At 36.6% G+C, this 19868-nt stretch overlaps 2 protein-coding genes across 2 annotated transcripts; both read right to left on the bottom strand.

Moving 5' to 3' along the window:
* Window positions 1–1743: 1743 nt before the first annotated feature.
* On the bottom strand, window positions 1744–3402 carry LOC129003285 (uncharacterized). The gene has a single exon (XM_054431574.1). The coding sequence runs from the start codon at window positions 3400–3402 to the stop codon at window positions 1744–1746; it is 1659 nt and encodes a 552-aa protein (XP_054287549.1).
* An 8314-nt stretch (window positions 3403–11716) lies between these two features.
* On the bottom strand, window positions 11717–14679 carry LOC129003283 (SKI family transcriptional corepressor 2-like). Its single transcript, XM_054431573.1, has 4 exons — window positions 14635–14679; window positions 13611–13852; window positions 12823–13156; window positions 11717–12139 (listed from the first exon to the last, which is right to left on the bottom strand). The coding sequence occupies exons 1-4, from the start codon at window positions 14674–14676 to the stop codon at window positions 11717–11719; spliced, it is 1041 nt and encodes a 346-aa protein (XP_054287548.1). The 5' UTR covers window positions 14677–14679.
* Window positions 14680–19868: the final 5189 nt, after the last annotated feature.

Raw genomic sequence — 19868 nt, 5'->3', positions numbered from 1 at the left:
GGATATACTTCAAATCTTTTCTATCTCTTACCGTTTTCGAGCTACATCCGGTTGAAAAAAAAGTGTTTTTTCGTTTTCAGAGGTCCGCCATTTTGGATTTTGGGGGGGGTTAAAATTGGAAAATGGGACTTTTGCGAAATTCACCGTTAATTTAAGATCCCATAGTACAATACTACGCAAATTTGAAGTCTCTAGCACGTTTCTAAACCGTTCAGATGGGCACACCAAAATCGGTCATTTTTAATGTTATTCCCCATAAGAATAACATGGGGGGAAACCCCTAATTTCGGGGGGGTTAAAATTTAAAAACGTCACTTTTTGGAATTTTCCCGGGGGTTTGGGCACTAGACCTACAAAACACCGAAAATTTCAAGTCTCTAGCTCATCTAGAAGTGGTCTAGAATTTGTATACCTGAGTCAGTAACACATCGGGCTGTATATTATTTAGACTCGCCTTTGGCTCGCTGGGGGCTCCGCCCCCAGGCCCCCTAGCTGTTAGTCGTCATTCAGAAATTTAGGAAGGGGTGAGAGGCCATCACCAAGAAGCCGGGGAAATTTCAAGCCCGTAGCACACCTAGAAGTGGTCTAGAAAGCACTCTCCGCATCTCTAAATTCTTTGTGGGGTTGTAATAGCGAAAATCGATATTGAAGTAATAACCATTTCACAAAATATTCGAGTAGATTGATAAGTATAGAATAGTAAAGTATTATATTAAGTAAATAGTTCATAGTAAATATTCATGTATATGTTTATGAAAATAGATGAATTTATTTTTGTTTCCCTGTCAGTTAGCCACAAACTGTATGGCATATCCAGTTCCGCCACGGGGAGGCCAGGAAACGTAGGAACCATATTAATTTACAATTATTTATATTAACAGTTATAGTATTTCAAGTAAACAGATGTTAGTATATATTTATAAATTTATTAATGAAAATAGATCAAGTAATGTTTGTTTCCCTGTCGGTTAGCCATAAACTGCAAGGCATATCCAGTTCCACCACGAGGAGGCCAGGAAACGTCGGAACCATATTATTAATTACATGTACAAGTCAGTAAAATTTTGTATAAGATAAGTAGATTGATAAGTGAATAAGTTGATAATAGTAAAGTATTATATTAATTAAATAGATTATAGTAGATATTCATGTATATATTTATGAAAATAGATCAAGTAATGTTTGTTTCCCTGTCGGTTAGCCATAAACTGCAAGGCATATCCAGTTCCGCCACGAGGAGGCCAGGAAACGTCGGAACCATATTTACAATTATTAACACATGTACAAGTCAGTAAAATTTTGTATAAGATAAGTAGATTGATAAGTGAATAAGTTGATAATAGTAAAGTATTATATTAATTAAATAGATTATAGTAGATATTCATGTATATATTTATGACAATAGATCAAGTAATGTTTGTTTCCCTGTCGGTTAGCCATAAACTTTATGGCATATCCAGTTCCGCCACGAGGAGGCCAGGAAACGTCGGAACCATATTTACAATTATTTACAAATATACAAGTTAGTAAACTTTACTAACTACCTAAAGAAATATGAACAACAACTTAACTAACTAATAAAAAGAAGAAAAAAAATATATACAACAACGGGGACTTTTGATAAGGCAGGCCCCCTATCGTACTGCCAAACTAAAATACTAAAAACACGAAAAACGACTTATTTCTAAAGAAAAAACTTAAAGGGAATATATACAACAACCTAAAGCTAAAGTCAAGTCAGGGTTAGAGGAGGAGATCGTCATACACGATATTTTTCGCGTATGCGATTCCCCCTTGGACACGGTCGGGACGGACAAGGACGACTATATGGTCTGGATGCCTGACTCTACTGAGAAGGACGTACAACTGACCATGGGTGAAACAGTCACTGCGAAGATCGACTCCGACGCGATCAATCGTCTGGCCCTGGCTTTTGTGGCCAGTCATGGAATATGCCAGCATGAGAGGGAACTGAAGACGGCGGACACGAAGCGGTGACCCCTCGACGAACGGGAAAACGAACTGAATCCGGGGGATACAAATCGGATCATGTTGTCCAGGGAGTCGCACTGTGATCAGACGAGGTCTTATTGCCGTCACGATCACTTTAGTGCCGTTTACGAGTCCGCTGTCAATGTTCAAGTTCCTCATGACGAGACACACGGAGCCAATCTTGAGTCGCAGGACATGGTCTGGTACACCCTTGCCAGTAGCTTGGTTCAACAAGTGAACGTCTACATCCATACCATCGTCGTTCTCCTTGTCCACAGAATCAGCACTCCTCAACTCATGAACGACGCCGTCCATCAGGTTGAGGACGGTGTTGTTGATCTGTTGGACATTGGCGTTCATGGTTGAGAGAATGGCCCTGCCTGCAATTCTGTCTGTGTGGTGTAGGTCACAAGCAGGAAACACAAACTCGATTAAGTCGGGAAGGGATGTCACGTATTTCACACCGGACAGTGGGATCAGGGCAACAGAGTCACGGCCTTCCCCAAAAGGAACAGATGTAATTGTTCCATTGCCTACTTGGAGGAGGAAGTCAGAGTAGGCAGTGGACCCAGAAGTCCGGTGAGGAGTGGAGAGAGAAAAGATTTTGAAACTTGACCACAGAGATGACGCACACAGTGATACACAGGCAATGTCGGCCGGAGTACGAGCCTTGGCAACAACTGGTGCGATCTGACGGAAATCTCCGCAGCAGATAAAGATCTTATTCCCGAATGGCTCAGGTGAATTCATGAGATCACGCAGAGATCTGTCGATGATTTCAAAAATGTACCGGTGAGCCATCGGGGCCTCATCAAAAACTATGAGCTGTGCGGCTCTGATGAGTTCTGCCCGCTGAGATCCGTTGGTCAAGTTCCAATATCCAGTGCCATCGCCGAGATCAAGTGGTAGCCGAAACATGCTATGTGCTGTCGTGCCACCAGGCAGATTACCAGCGGCAATGCCGGAGCTAGCGACAGCAATAGCGACCTGGTTACGACTACGGACGTATGCGAGGATAACTTGTATTAGACAGGTCTTGCCGTAGCCTCCGGGTCCGTCAAGAAAGATCAATTTTGTTGATCGACGATCGACTTGGCCCTGTAGTAGAGACCGAACATGATCGAAGACCGCCCTCTGGTCGCGGGAAAGTTTAGGTTCCCACTCATCTACAAGTGATCTCTGACGATTTTCACCGTAGATGAGTAGTTCCCTCCCCAGTTCGGTCGTGTCGTCATCTACAGTAGGGAGACCGTGATCGGCCAAGCAGGATCCCTGACGTCGAAGGCTTCGGTCGATCTCAATTAGAGCCAGCTTGTACGCAAGCTCGTGATCAAGAGGATTCCGCTCTAAATGGTCTTCGCACAATGCGTCACGGAAAGCATCCCACAAGAGGGCCGCAGGAGCTCCCATGTTACACAGAAGGACAAAGAAAGAGCGGAGCCTCGGATTCCAAAACAATTGTCCAAATTCAGCGACAAAAACTGCAGTATTTGCATAGTTTTGATATGAATTCAAGATAGTTGCAGTCCCTCAACTTGCTGTTTAAATTAAGGTAAACATATAAAATAAATCTGTTACGTGAAATTTTTCATTACTCAAAAGTTTGAAATGCCATTTACTTTGCATACCAATAAAATTGCCACTTTGAAATACGAACACAGAGAAATAAAACAGATGCATGACTCATTGACGTTTTGAAACTACTTTCCAAAACCCACACGAGACAACACATGTGATGTCTTCCATTATCATTACAGTTTCATTTTCAAAAATATGTCAATGTTGTCAATGGTTTTGGGCCAGTTATACCTTCTCGACGTAGCTTTTCACCACACAGACTCATCTCCACCAGCGACAGTAACAGTTTTTTTCCCAGTGTTTAGTTTGGATTCACAGGATGTAATCACCAGAATCCTCGTCTGTCGGCTCAACACTAATAATGCATGTAGCTTCGCTGCACCGCCATGCAGCTTCTCAATATTGCAAGCGATGTTATTGGTTTTTTGTTTGCACGTCACAGCTGCCGCTCGTCTTGTTTACAATTTCTTTGCTCAAATTATTCCCTCCCCCCCCCCGCCTTAATCCCTTCATCCTCTAGGCTACTGACGATTGTGCCTATTGATTGGGAAGTAAACAATATCTTGAGAGTTTCAAGAAGAATTGACTTAAAAAAGGTTAACGATCATGAGACTTATTTGACTACTTGGCATTTAATTAATTTATGAAACCAGCGTTAGAGAAACTATACAAAGAGATTCTAGACATATGTGAAAGAAATGTTTACCATCGTGTCGACAGAATAAACAAAAATAAAAAAAACTTATGAAGTGTTGAACATTAAGGTGTAAATTGTAGGGATATCGTTTACAAAACAGCTTTGACTGGGAAAACCGATCCAGTAAAATGACATAGTATTTCTATCTTCTTTATTACGTAAGGTAATACGTAAGGCAGAGGCGATTGACCCAATTGCGCTTAAATAATTATTATGAGCATGGTATGAGTGAGACGGCTTGTAGAAATTTGATACTGACCAAGCTTTAACCCTGGACCCTAGGTTTGGATGTAATGCCTAACTGCCTAGAACGTGTTTAAAGGCAAAATATTATGATTCATCGACATTCACTTGACATTATTTCGAATAATTTCGAACAAACTTCATATCAAACCAACTAAGTTCTGAAGCGTTATTAGCGTATGAAAAATATCTTATGTTCGACGTTTTTCAAAATTCGATCACTCCCATTGATTCAACCACTATTTAGCTGGAACACTACTACATTATAATTCCAGCAGGTAAGCGTCAATTTTTACACAAGTTTTATATCTATTCAAAACATTTCCTTACAGTAAATACAAACTACCAATGCACGATGCAATTTTGTAGCTTTTGAGTATCGTTTCCGATAATTTATTATTTTGTTATTTGTTTATTTAAATTCTTCCTACACCAGGACGTCACTAAACAACACGATTCTTACCTCAACCAAGACAGATGAATTAGCTTAAAGAGTTGTTTCCTCTAGTAATAATTTTGCAGTCAGTCTGTTAAAAAACTCTTAACGACTCACAAAGTACGTATTTGGTGGGAGGGGGTTGATGGGGAGGGGTTTTGATTAAAGAGCGGGCGCCGAACCGCGACGGTGTCTAGGGGCGATGTTGACATTTTGGCGTCGGCGACACCATGATTGGAAACATAAAGATAAAGCAATAACTTGATTGATGCGGCAACTGTCTGATTGTTTATGGGCACTTAGAGCTTCCGGTGTGTAGGGGGGATATTACCACCCGACACCTGCTTCTAGTCATTGAGTTAATCAGATTAATGGAGAGATTAGACCACTCAACGTTTTAAATTAATAAAACCAGTTTTATATTGAGTGTTAATTAAGGCTGGATTTTTTCACCCCCCCCCCTATACATAGTATAATGGAAAAAGTATTGTTTATGTGAATATTTTTGAGCTCGTATTTGGAATGGATATGTCCATTTTGGGCCCCCTGAACCCAAAAAGTGGGTTTCAAAGAGATGTCTAAGTGTGTGCAAAAGTGCACTTACATGGCGTGTACGTACGGAGCCACAGACCACACCTGTAGTCCAATCTTGATTAAAACCAATTTGTGGGTACTACACCCATACACCTTCAGGCATTGTTTATTTTTTTATTTAGCAATTTTCACACAAACCCATAAAATAACAGAAAATTGGGTTATAACAAAATCAGTTCTAAACTACTCCAAACACAACGGTACAAAAAACCCAATGCTACAAAAATTGCGGCTTAAAAGCTGTTGCAGTTTTTGCGATTTTACCTATAACAAATCATAGTTACTCCCACCTCTTACCGCTTACATTAAGTTGTTAATAAAATAATTGGAGAAAGTGTCAGTTTGTTGATACCGTTTATTTACTTTATTGCGTATATCACATTGTAAATTACACATTTTTGTTTGCTCAACAACAAGCAAACTACAAGCAATAAATTATTGGGAACCGGACTACATTCTATCCATGGTTGATTATTTCCGATCAATAATGGCATAGACCAATGAAATTTTAGGAAAGTTGTCAATCTAGAGAAAATAGACATATATGTTTACGATGAATCTACTTATTCTACGGTTTTGTGGCAGTAAAGTGATTTATTCCAAACAAAACCCCCAAATAAAGAAGTAGAGGTCAAAAACCTTAAACAGTGTTACTTGAAAATATTTGCTTCTAACACAATTTTCAGGTTTTTAATCATATTCTTAAACCACCAAAAAAGAGTCAGGAAGGAACTATAGACCATAACTTTTACTAAAGACGACTTTTAAGAGCTTGTCCTATAACTATCCAGAGCTACGGTAATAGGGCTGTTAGTTGATTAAAGCATAACAGTCGACCTTTGTCGCTCATGCAGCAACTAAATGTTAATCCAGAGAAATGTCAAGTACGGACCTTACCCCTCCTCCACAGGGATGGGGGACGTCCCTAGGGATCCTACTGTAATTACAAAACGAGAGGATAAGCGGCCCCCATTAATCAGTTTTTGGCATTTTGTTCCGGCTAAAAGTCAAATCTGATTGTCAAGTTTGAATAAAGACGCTTCTCTCTGAGCGATAACAAGCATAACTTAAATGTGAGGCTCACTTGGTTTTATGTAAACAGGCTGATAAAATTTCTCAAAGAAATAATGAACAACATGATATTTGTATTTTTTTCGACCTCACTTTTTTATATGAGGATTATAAAGTTTTCTTTATATTTTCATAGTTTAATGTTAAAAATGACATCGCGTACCTTCGAGGCTTCGGCCGTTGATAGTTAAACAAGTTATCGGAAAATATATAACCTGTAAACCCCTGTAAATATCTTCTCTATCTCCATCGAAGTCAGGTTAAGATAGGGTAGCCGTAAAAATTAAAATCCTGCTGCTGGTATTGATGCTTGTGCTTGATTTAGGATTAAAAGTTATAATTTTATTAACTTCCAATACTATTGAAAAAAATGTGAAAGGACACATTTGCATGACCTCTCAATCCTTCCAACGAAAAATAAACAAGAATTCATACATTAAAACATTACATAAGTACTACATTTTTCTTGAACAAATCAGCTAGTTTTCCTCATCTACAAGTATTCGTTCACCGTTGGTAAGTAAATGGCATTGTTCACTGTAATACGACAATGGGCCATTACCCTAAGTGGATCAACATTATGACGTCTTCCTGCTGTCATCTGTTTGTCAATGCTGATTGTTTAAACAGCTGATTGTCGCCTAACCTCAAACAAACACATTTACATTATCACCACAGTATAACCTGGCTGGTATTTACCTTCAATTGGTCAATTTTCTAAGTGATTGCATCTATTGTTTAAACATTTTATGAAAATAACTCAGACGATCGATTATTACAATATTCAGTAGTGTTTTCTTCGTTTTCAATTCATAATATTGTAACTTTCAATACAATATTTTTATACTTTTAGTAGAATGAGAGAGTTACTTCACATTGATTTCATTTGACTGATGCATTCAGATAAATCTTAACAGGCAAGAATTGAAGAACGGATAGATAAAAAACGCGTTCTTATGATACAAAGAAAACATTTGATTCAGTTTTGAACACAATAAATCTACCAGAAGTAAATAATAACGTAACCCAATACTAAAAGTGTAAAAATCATAACTACTGACATGTAAAGTCATGCAAATTTAGATAAATCGCAAAAAATGTTAGTTCAAACCATTGCGCTTGTTTATTGACATCGTCTTCCATACATAATTCAAACATTTTTTTAAGCAAACTAATTAAAAATACCAAAAAATAATGGTTGAGTAAAAATGTTGTAGAATGAAATGTGTTTTCTAACTATTATGAACTAAATTTTTAACAGTGTTCTTTTATTGAATTAAATTTGCTAGTTTTTGGTGTTTTTTTTTTTTTGCAAATATGTAAGTTTCAACTTTTTGCAGTTTTAACAAACCGTTCGTATATTGATTTTCTGCAATTTGCAGTTCAACAGTACATCTAAAATTCTACATTTAAAATCAGTAAATAAATATAACATACCGTGGACCGCGATAAAAGTAGTCTGAGGAGGGCGTAATTGGGCAACAAATTACTCGTATAATTCGATTTCGAACTTTTATCTTTTTTGTTTTGTAAATGCCTATTATAATCACGGAGAATAGAATGAAGCTTTTGTTCGTACAACAGCTTCAATATGTTAAAACTAAATAAAAAGTATAAAAATATACGAAAAATCTTCTACTTCAATAATTAAAAAACCTCAATTGTATTACCATGGAAAATTACAAATTATGACTTATATAATAAATCATTAATATATTGTGTGATAAGTAATAAATTGAATCATCAACCATCATCAATTAACCATACATGTATTAATTAGTAATTGCCAGATTACAGAACTAACTTTGAGGAAAAGCTTTATTCTAACCCTAAATAGAACGATCCAGGGAGTAAAGTGTGTGTTGAAATAAAATATGCATTGCTATTTACAATTAAAATTATCAAACAAATAAGACTTTTATTTATCTATATAAATAAGTCAATTTATGAATGGGTTTTGGGAATGGTTCTTCTTAGTTACTCTAAATTTGCAACTGTTTTTTTTTTTACTCTGTTTAATTTTAAAGCCATATTTTCCCATTTGTTACATTTTGAACAATCATATGTTTGAAAACTTTACAATAATGACACGTTAAGGGGGTGCTGGTTGTATTTATTTTCTTAAAATGTCTCGAAAAACACTCTACTTCAAATGAAACAAAACACTGATGCCGTTAATGTAACTGATCATTATCGGGCAACAGAGGGACAACATTCGGTGTTTAACGTCCCTTGATTTGAAAGAAAAAACTCGGTTTTGCATATAAAATATCCCATTATCTTAAAGACGCCGTAACTCTAGAAAAGCGATTAAGATCGGACCCACAAACCGGATTGAATGCTAAGTATGCAGAACTTACTTTAGTTTTAAACGATCCTTTAAAAGTTTTTCAACTGGTCCCAAAGGAATAGCATTAACACGATATTCTGTGATGGTTGCTGTAAGTAATGTGTAACTCACTAATTTGTTACAAGTGATATAACAGACTTGATGGTAATGTTTGTTCTGTCATTACTACTATGTTGCCTTCCAATGTACTTGAAAAGTAAAGAGTACGATAAGGTACACATACATGATAACTCCGACACCACAAACTTATAAGCACGCACTGGAATTTGTAACCGACATAGGCTAATACCAAATTGAGATACTGTATATGTAATGTAAATGACACGGCTATTCAAGCTGCTAGATTTTGGAAGAAGATGATTTAATCAGTCAGTCCGGACACGGAAAGTAAGTAAGTAAGTACTGTATATGTAATTAAAAAAAGTAATGCCGTATGTTTTTAACCATAGCTTTGACTAGAAATGCCAGCCAATCGTAACTAATGCAATTTTCAGAATCATTCATATCCTAACAAATCTCGCAAATTCTGTCGTTTTGTCCTTAATCTTGATTTAAAACAATGTAACACTCTTTAATCAAATAGCATTTTACCAAAACCATATCCGACACTTTATAAAATAATACACTATCTTACATCCAATATCAGGACCAACGTTTTTCCAAACTGTCGGCCTATTTACACCCGTAAAATTCTGGTCGATTTGGTAAACAGTATTTTATTAATGATTGAGTATCAAATAAAACACACGGGAAATAACCCCTCATGGAATCTTGACACGGATTAAACTCAGCGCAAACAAATGCTATTGTTGAGACTCAACAGGGCTTCAAGTCCCGAGAGGGTATGTTTTTGATTACACGCCCTCGGAGTAGAATGGTTATATGAAGGGCACGGCGCCTTCTGTCCTACTTGTGAGAGGGATAGCGTATGGGGCGTAACATTTATTTTATTTTTTAAAGTTTCTATGTTTCGTTTTTCAAAAGTTTTAAAATAATTCCCCTTAGGTATAGTGGAAGAAGTAAAGGGTACTTAGGGTAGTGGGAGAAGTATAGGGTACTTAGGTATAGTGGAAGAAGTATAAGATACTTATGTATAGTGGAAGAAGTATAGGGTACTTAGGGTAGTGGGAGAAGTATAGGGTACTTAGGTATAGTTGAAGAAGTTTGGCTACTTGGGTGGAAGAAGTATAAGATACTTAGGTATAGTGGGAGAAGCATAGGGTAGCTAGGTATAGGGGAAGAAGTATAGGCTACTTAGGTATAATGGGAGAAGTATAGGGTACTTAGGTATAGTGGAAGAAGTATAAGATACTTAGGTATAGTGGGAGAAGCATAGGGTAGCTAGGAATAGGGGAAGAAGTATAGGCTACTTAGGTATAGTGGGAGAAGTATAGACTACTTAGATATAATGGGAGAAGTATAGACTACTTAGGTATAGTGGAAGAAGTATAGGGTTCTTAGGTATAGTGATAAAGTATAGGATACTTAGGTATAGTGGAAGAAGTATAGGGTACTTAGGTATAGTGATAAAGTATAGGATACTTGGGTATAGTGGAAGAAGTATAAGATACTTATGTATAGTGAAGGAAGTATAGGGTAGTTATTTATAGTGGAAGAAGTTTAGGATACTTAGGTGTAGTGGAGTTTCTATAGTATTACCCTACAGGAAATTCATTTTTACTAGCTCCAACTGAGTTAAAGCCAATTTCACCAAATTCTATCATGTTTTCTTTGAATTTTAATCGTACTTACATAGAGTTCGAATAAAGTTATCAAATATAGACACCGAATGTAACACACTCAATTACAATCAACAATTTTTTATATTCAGCTGCAAAATTCAAATACTTTTAACATCAGTATTCGTCCGTCCAATTGTTCAAGATCCTTACTTGGGATTAATTTAATTCAGCAAAAGAGTGATGTAATAAAAGACGCTATCATCTTATCCGAGGGAAGGTGTTGCACATAACTGTGAAAAACTTAATGGAATCTTCAAACGAAAGCCAAACTCAATTTCAGCTTAGAAAGTTTACACTCTCCCAAGATGTTATCTCTTTGAGGAAAATTCGGTAAAGAAGGTTTAGGTTCGGTTGAGGGCTCCTCAGTGAGGTAAAGGTGTAAAGTATTCCATTTGGAGGTTTCTTTGGACCATTCCGCATTTCAGATCCTGTCTTTAAAGATAAAGTGCGAAGTGTCTTAAACAGTTTTAGTACAAATTACGTTGACGTAAATTTCACAAATCGCCTGGAGTGCATTAAGGGGGAAAATGTTAACTAAACAACAGAAGTAATTGTTCATATTCGATTAAAACATGTTTTTGGGCGAATCGTTGGATTTATTATCAAGACAAAATTTGGCAATAATAAAACAAATGAGAAACGAACTCTACAAATTGTTACACGATTTTTCTATGGTGTTTTGATTTTTCAATTGACGTTGGATATGCGATTAACCTACTTTGACTCTTTGATGTTGAAAGACTATGGCAGTAAGTATCAGTTTTAATATTGATTTGTATGATGTGGTTTGGTTGTTAGACAAAACATACACGTATCTTAATTGAGTCAGTCAATACTAGTGTTACTGTGTAGAAGTAGGTTTGTCGCATGCTTCTTTTACTGCGTTATATAGTTATGGCTACTCTACTGTAGATTCACTAGGCTAAGTAATTACGCTTTCCAAAAGTATGTTTTCCAAAAATATCTACCCTTGGACCTTTACTGCCCCTTTTAAATGGTTGTAACCATGATTTCTAAATAAGATATCTAACCTCTTCACGTGGACGTCCCGGGCTCCAGGAGGGCTTCACTTCATCTTCAGGACAAGTCTCTATGTCCACAGTCTCCTCGTCGTCGTTGGTGTCAGAGGAGTGGCGAGGAGCGGAGTACACGGGGTGGAAGGCCGAGGGGTACAACTTGCCCTCCCCAGGGGGTAGAAGTAGGGGCGATGTCGGGGGTAGACCCAGCCAGGGTAGTGCGGAGTACGGCGACATAGGGTGCTTGTGCCACACGTAGTCCATGACGATCGGCAAGGGAGGGACCCGGGTGGGTGCTGGAGGAGGTAGTGGGAAGGGAGGAGGTGAGGGGTCCGCGCCTGGAGACTTGACTGGAGGCGATCTCTGGGGGTTGGAGGTGGAGGACAGTAGCCGCTTTCTGGTGCCACCGTTGAACATTGCCTAGAAGAAACATATCAGTATAGAGTAGAGCTTCCAAAATATTTACATACAAGCCACAGTATTACAAAACTGTAATAATTTAAACCCCTGCAACGTTTGGATGTAAAATATTACATGCATCTCGAGATGTTCCCATATGGATTCATTATCCTATTCCAATTGTATAAAAAATATGTCTTCTGAGTAGAACATAGTCAATGGTATAAAAGATATTATTCCATCAAACTCTTTAGATTGAATACATTTCACATTTTAATCCCAAAGTAGCATAAAATACTTCAACATTATTGCAAAGCTACAGGAAAAAGAAATAATTGATTTATAGCTATCCTTTATATATTAGTATTAGACATAAGTCCTAGCTCGTAGTCGTAAGCTGTTCGTACTTTCAATAAAGATATCCGAATCTTTTAAGTTACGCGCTTTAAAATAATTGCATTAATAATGAGTGAACAAAATACTCCAGTTTTTAAGCTATCCTTTTAATTAACATTCGTCATTGGTCCAACCATTATCTACTAAATACTTAATTCCTTAAACCAAAACTTTAACGTTTTTAATGGTAAAGCTTAATCCATATTTTAATGAAACACAAAGGTACAACTCAAAAAATTATAACTGCAATGTAACAAATAACTACTGTCACAACAAATAATCAAATCAAACGTCATATTTACTTTTACCTTGACGTCTTCCCAGGCGTGGACCACTTCTAGCGGAGGATTGCCACTGAGTCGCATGTGTCTCCTCCAGGAGTTGAAGTTGGCCGCGTCGGGCTGCACGTACTTGGCGTTGGGCCCGGTGCGGTGCGAGTGGAAGATGAACTTGTTGGGGGAGAAGAACAGTCCACAGATGGTGCACTTGATACACTTGGCTCTGGAGGAGTTATACCTGGAGGGGAGGAATGCTCCCCGACATCCCCAGGCGCACTCGTGGTGGACGCTGAACGCGAAGTCGTCCGGAAGTCTGGGCGGAGTGTTGTCTCCCAGGAAACTCTTGCAGAGCCTCTCGGCCTCCCTGAAGGAAAAGGTGGTAAAATATATTTACAATATGTATAATACGAAAAACTGGTCACTTCCATCTATGTATATATCATAGAATGTTTGTAAAAAATGTTTTGTATTGATTATATTGTTTAGCAAATAGTTTATTGCTAATTGAATTCACATGAATTTCTTAAAGACATATTAACTAGTTGTAATGCCTAACTTTGAAAAAAAAAAAATAAAAAAAAACTGTCAAATAAATAAATATAAAACAAATAAAATAAAAAAAATGTTTATGGAAAAAAATAATTAGTTATCTTAGCTACTTTTTGGCCCATAAAACCTATTGATAATTGCTTGTTGCTGCTTACCGGACGCCTTGGGTATGAAAGCAAAGACTTCTTTTACCATTGATTCTACAATCCATTACAAGAAACCAGATTCAAACATAATCTTAACATAATATTCATCAGTGGAAGTGCTACCTTCTAGTGATCATCCCACACCGTCGCGACGACACAGGCATGGCTCCTGCTCTACGTAGTATCTCCAGCTGTACAGGGGTACACTGCACACAGGTGATGCCCAGTGCCACCCGACGGTTGTGTATCTCGTTGTAGCTGAACTCCTTCAGCAGAGTGTTGCTGATCTGCGCCAGACAAAGTCGCTCCTGGTTCTCTATGACCAGCGAGACTATCGGCACTCCGTACAGCAACACTGTCCCTACCTGTGACGAAGCATTGGCTACAGGGAAATCTTGATCACTACACAGGCACTTTATGATCGATTGACAGCGAAGCAATAAGAACTATTTATTTAAATTTCTATGATAATGAACAGTAAGAGTCAGTTAAAGCCTTCATAATATATTTTATGATCTAACGAATAACCTTTCAGCTCTAGCACTATGCCATCTTAACTGTTTGCCATTTCGTTCACCTGAAAGTCTTGGCATTCCATTTAATATCAATTAAAATATTTAATTTAATGTAAATATTGATATTCTGCAATTTTTATCAGCCTATGCAACAGATGGTCGCCTGCCACTCTTTGGAGTACGCTGCCGCGTGAGGGTTAGGTTATGTTAGGTTATTTTAGATCAGTTTAATTGTTAATAATGATCAACCAAATATGATAAATGTTACCTTGTTTAGAATTAGGCCTTTTATAAACCAAACAGAACCAAACAGAACCAAGCTAACCAAACTGCCGTAGGACAGTGTAAAATATTATTCTTCAAAATACCATATGGCTTAACATTTTGTATATGTGTAATACATTAAATCGATATTATATCGCGTGAAAATGAAATACAAAACGATATACATGTTGGAGTATTATTTAATCCGATAATATATAGTAGATTCTCTGCGGAACTGTACCCCTGAAGTTCATACTAAAAGTACATGCAGGCGAAAAATATATAATATTATACAACAAAAATAAATACAGGGACATTTTTTTCAAAACATTGATTGTTTCGTTAACGTTTTACTTTTACTTTATTACCTGGTTGGACTTGGACGGGTGAACCTGTATGGAGGCATGCATCTTGTGGGTGTCAGATAGAAGCCGAGACTTGGGTGACTCTATACTTAACATGGCCGCCATCTGCAGAACACCAGCATGTCTTAGTACAAATAACAGTCTTCATCAACATGATTTAATTTAAACCTGACAATAGAAAAATTCAACTACCCATCACTGTTGAACACTAATTGACAGTTTTAATGAAGTAGTTTTAACCTCATAGTTGACAATCAGATTCCAGTAAGGCTTGTGAAATTTTGTTTACCCGTAGATCCTAGAATCCTTCAATAATTGAAGGACTTAAGGTCGTGGTGCTACGTAAGGTCGGATTTTAACTAAATATAAATCAAATTGTTGTGATGATGATACTTTGAGCCGCGGTCTTGATAGAAATTTAAAGTAAGAGTTTATAATTACTACATAACTTTTAAAACTAACTAACCACTTGAAATAAATATAGTATCAAGGTTATGTGGGGTAATTCGAGTAACTCTACAGAAAAAGACCAATGATTAAGTTGCACTAAGCTTCAAGTAAATGTGGATTGTATTACTTAGCTTCTGCTATATACATCTTTACACTCTAATTTAAATTTTCTTTTGAGGATTCAAAAATCTTTTAATAAGTACTAGAACATATATTACATTTTCAAGTAAAAGTACCTTAGATCGCCTTTCTTATGACTCTATTGCTTAAGATTAAGCATCGTCCGTATTGTAAATCAAGCGTTTTACGCTTGATACTTACACTATGATTGACAAAAACAAACAAACAATACTCTCTCAATGCAATACCCAGACTACGGTAGTAATCGATACAATATGTATACATCTGTGCTTGTTCTATACCGCATAGTATAAAATAAAATACTTTACCAATATTAGAAGCACACGGAATATAGATCGTAAATTGGTATTTTTGTATCCATGCATGGAACCACAACACATTCATTTTGTACCGCACCATGGTAATTGCAAAGACACCGACACGATTTCATACTAAAATACACCAACAAAAACCCTCGCGGGAAATGAAAATAAAACAACTTGCACGCGAATCCCAGCGGCGGAACAACCAGCATGCAAATCTGTGGTGGGATTGAGTGCTATAGGCGTAATTAGATGATAATGGAGTTACCAGGAGTGGTGCGGAGTATATACAGTTAATTGATTGTTGTGGGAGGGGGGGGGGGTGAGTCAAGGGTTGGGCTTCATCCCCTACTTGTATCATACGCGGAAACATAAGGGCTGGTCTGCACAGCGGACGGTATTGGTATTTTGTAGGTTTCATAGGTTATTACATGTAATATTAGTGTGGATTGTTTGGTCATTTTGAGTAAAAATGTTTTGACCTGAGTTTTTCAAAGGTCAACAAAGTCTTCACTTTTGAGTCCTTTATTAAAGAAAAAGATCAAAAGGGAATCTAGTGAATATCAACATATCAATTTTATGGATTTTGTTTACCTATATTATACCAATCCGTAAAATCTGATTCGCATTTATATTCGTTGAAAAATTGCCAGTTATAAAGACTTTGCCCAGAAAACATATGTGTAATCAATTATAATATTCAGATTTTATTATTTCAAGAACGATCCCTTCGTTAAAACCTTTATTTTCAATATGCAAATATACATCTTGAGCTAGAAAATTGAAAAATAAAATTTTCCTTTAATTAAGTTTACTCATAGGGGGTTTATCTATATGAGTGTATTTTTGAACTAGCCAACTGTATCCAAAGGTATTTTTTTTTTATTTATGTTTTATATCAGATCAAATTTACTAACATTGTTAAACTTTTCTAAGTAAACTGTTACAGATTCCCAATTGTGACGAGACGAGTGTGTATGACGTGGGGCTCGGTACAAGTGGACACTGGAGGCCCAGCTTAAAGGATTTGTAGCGAACGTTAAGGGCGATTTGGGGGCGCAATGAGGGTGAAATTGTGAGGTCAGTCGCAGCTGTCCGCCCCAAAACGTCGCATTTGTCGGGTTTTGAGAAGCCCAAACAGCTACAACTCGAGTTATGAAGTTCGTAGGCTACTTTGTTATAGAAACGTGATAGTGGAATATAGTCAAGTCTTACAACAATAAAGTTCGCTGACGTAGAGGCCTCTTTTATTGTTAATTTTTCCATGTGTTTGAAAATTTATCTAGTTCATTAAATATCAAGCTTTACATGCTTAATAACTCTGATTATACAAATACAAACCAAATTGCAACTATTAAAGGCTCAACAGCAATTTTTTGTGAGGGCGAAACTCTATAATACCTATTTTTAAGTCATCAATCGCGTTGTTCTATGTAGGCCTATACCTTTTGGCCTCAGGCCAATTTCAGCATACTTAGGTAAATCGCGAGTATCGGCAATGAATGTAACCATGTATTCATTGGTATCGGTGTAAAAAGGCGACTTTTGCGCTTTTCTATCCATTTTTGTAATCTATCTTTGATTCTTAAAACAAAGATCATACATCTATATATTAGGTGTATTGTTATTTCTAACGACTCGTCAAAGTGTATATGCTTAGCGTTCGGAAAATTAGATTGTTTTGTAGACGAGGATATAAAAATATCTTTTCGCTCATATATATTTTTAAATAAATCTCAAAAAAGTATACTATGTATCGTATTAATTTTGTAAAAATGTTCAATAATAATGGGAGTGATTTAATGTCATAATTTACAATGAACATTACAACATGCTGTACGAAAAACATAATATGTTATCCTATCATACTACCACTATTGAACTTTAACCAATTTGGTTCAAAATTCCAAAACAATACGTAGCAAATTGTGTTAGTTGCTGATGGTAAGCCTACAATCTGTACAAGCTTCAAGTGTACAAGAGGGCTCGACATTTAACTAAGACGAGCTCCAATGTAATCTTCTGATAATTACCAGACTCGGGTCCGCCATGAGATCCCCAGGGGTACACGGGAGAGAGGGGAGGGATTGTCCCGGTATTCAATTTGACACCAGCGCCGAGGAGACTAACCCAATGAACAAGTTTCACGCTGTTGTGATTCGGAAAATTAAAAATCACAATCCTCCCGGCGCCGGGTAATTCCTTTATGTTTTATTTAAGCTGCCACCATCGCTGTTATTGCGGCTTTTGTTATTACGTGAATAACTTTGTTATGGGAGAAGATTTCACGAACTGCTGTCGCAATTATAAAACAATTCTGTTTCTGATTGTTTCAGTTGTGGTGTATCTAAAGTTACCGCTGTATTAAAGACCTGGGTTCGACCATAACGGCGTATAATCGGCAACTAATTGCTGCAGAATAAACAAGTATTATACTCCAACTCCCTCGTACACTACTTTGACAATCTTTTTAGATTTTTTTTGTGAACGATTTTCTTTTCAATTTGAAAATATTCCCTACTACTGTAGTTCAAATTGAAAAAAAACCTCTTGTCACAGCCAGTTCAAAAAAATAAATAAGAATCTCAACAGACGAGATATGTGATTGGAAACTCTAAAACGAAATGGCACAGTAAAACTTTGATTATATTACCAGGAAAACAAAGGTAACATTTTTTTGTAGTTTCACTTCAACAGATTCGATGTTTTAAATTAACAGTCCATCTAACATGAATAGTTCTATTTTTATTTGTAAGTTTTTTAAATTCAATCCTTATAAAGGTGGCGCAAGGGTTTATTAACCTCCTCATTTCGTTAAAACCGATGGTTCCGATCCATCACAAATAATAAGCAAAGCTGCTTAATTAACGTTCAACTACATCTTCATTTCAAGTGTTGGGTTAATGAACCCACAACTCACTCACTGAAATTATAATTAGATAAACTCACTAGATCGTTACTTGTGGAAAGAGTTTCTTGTTTATGAATCATTTCAAGTGTGTTTCAAGTGTCTATGAATAATTTCAACTGGATGTTTACCACAAGGCAGTGTACGAAATTGGTGTTTTTTATGGTGGATACATGGAAATATACTATTTTTTTATATTTCAACGAATGCATCAAATGTCTATACAACGGAGAGATGTTGACGAAAACTGTAGAACTATTTAATTGCCAAACTTTTGTTTAAAAAGATGAGCAAAGATGTTGTTCAAGTTCCCAGTAAACACGATTATTTTCGAAAAATCACCACCAATCTAATTAAATAGTTTTATATTTATTTTATACTACAAGAAATAAGGTCCGTTCAGTCTAGTTAGGAATTACAGGTCTATTATAGATGTGTAATTACAAAAACAGACTTAGAGGTAAGGCAAGTTTAAGCAATAAAAAGCTTAGTACCTCCCCATTAAAAGCGGTGCGAGGACGAAATACGTTTTACTGTTCCACAATTTCTGAGATAATTGAGTTGGAAGCTTCAATTAATTTAAAACTCACAACGACAAACCCTCAGACAGAAGAGAACATCAGGAATTCATGAGATCTCGCTTTTATTCTCATCTTTGCTTAATTGCGACGTCTTGCTGAAAGTCTCATGTTTGCTTTTACTTTAACAAATACATTTAGTCTCTTTTGTCCTTTTCTCTAATTACATCCTTTGTTCTGACGGTTCGTTTGTTCCTCTTCTGGAGTTTATTTTAACGGACAATCGGCTTTTCAAAGAATTACTTTTGTAGATAGCGCAAAAAAATCGCGAATTGAAAGTAATTAGGTGAACTGTGTGTAAATGCTTGTTTTAATATTGTTTAGTATTCACTCTTTGTTTATTATGAATTGTTAGTTACTTGGGTATCAGTTATAAGTTATCAATGATTGAGATGGGGACGCCACGTACGTGACTATTTTAACCAAACTATGAGTGTAGAATGTTGTGAGATGATCTGTGTAGCTTTGTTACTGACCAAGATCAGCCGTTTCATAAGCCAGGATCATTTATTAAGCTCAATGATCAGGAACAGCAGCTGGGTCCAGTTTCGAACCATCAAAAAGCTAATGACCTTTCTCAGGATTGAACACGTAATTGTCATGTATTGGATCGTAAATATATTTTTCACAACTTAACGATGTTTTTAGCCGTTTTGCAAACGTTAATTGGATGTCGAACACTACATTACATAAAAATAAATAACAAGTTTTACCTGCACAAATAAGGTACATACCAAATGATACTGTCAAGTACTTTTATTATCAACAAATAAATAATAAATAGCAATACTTAATAATATCCCAATGATCTTGTTAGATTATATGTCTCAACAAACTGGCACTGCAATACGTTTTATC

Source organism: Macrosteles quadrilineatus, unplaced genomic scaffold, assembly GCF_028750875.1.
Source record: "Macrosteles quadrilineatus isolate MER2022 unplaced genomic scaffold, UCM_ALF_1.0 Scaffold_9__3_contigs__length_116548681, whole genome shotgun sequence".
NCBI lineage: Eukaryota > Metazoa > Arthropoda > Insecta > Hemiptera > Cicadellidae > Macrosteles > Macrosteles quadrilineatus.
Note: the sequence above shows the minus strand (reverse complement) of the source record. Positions and strands in the feature narration are given on the sequence as shown.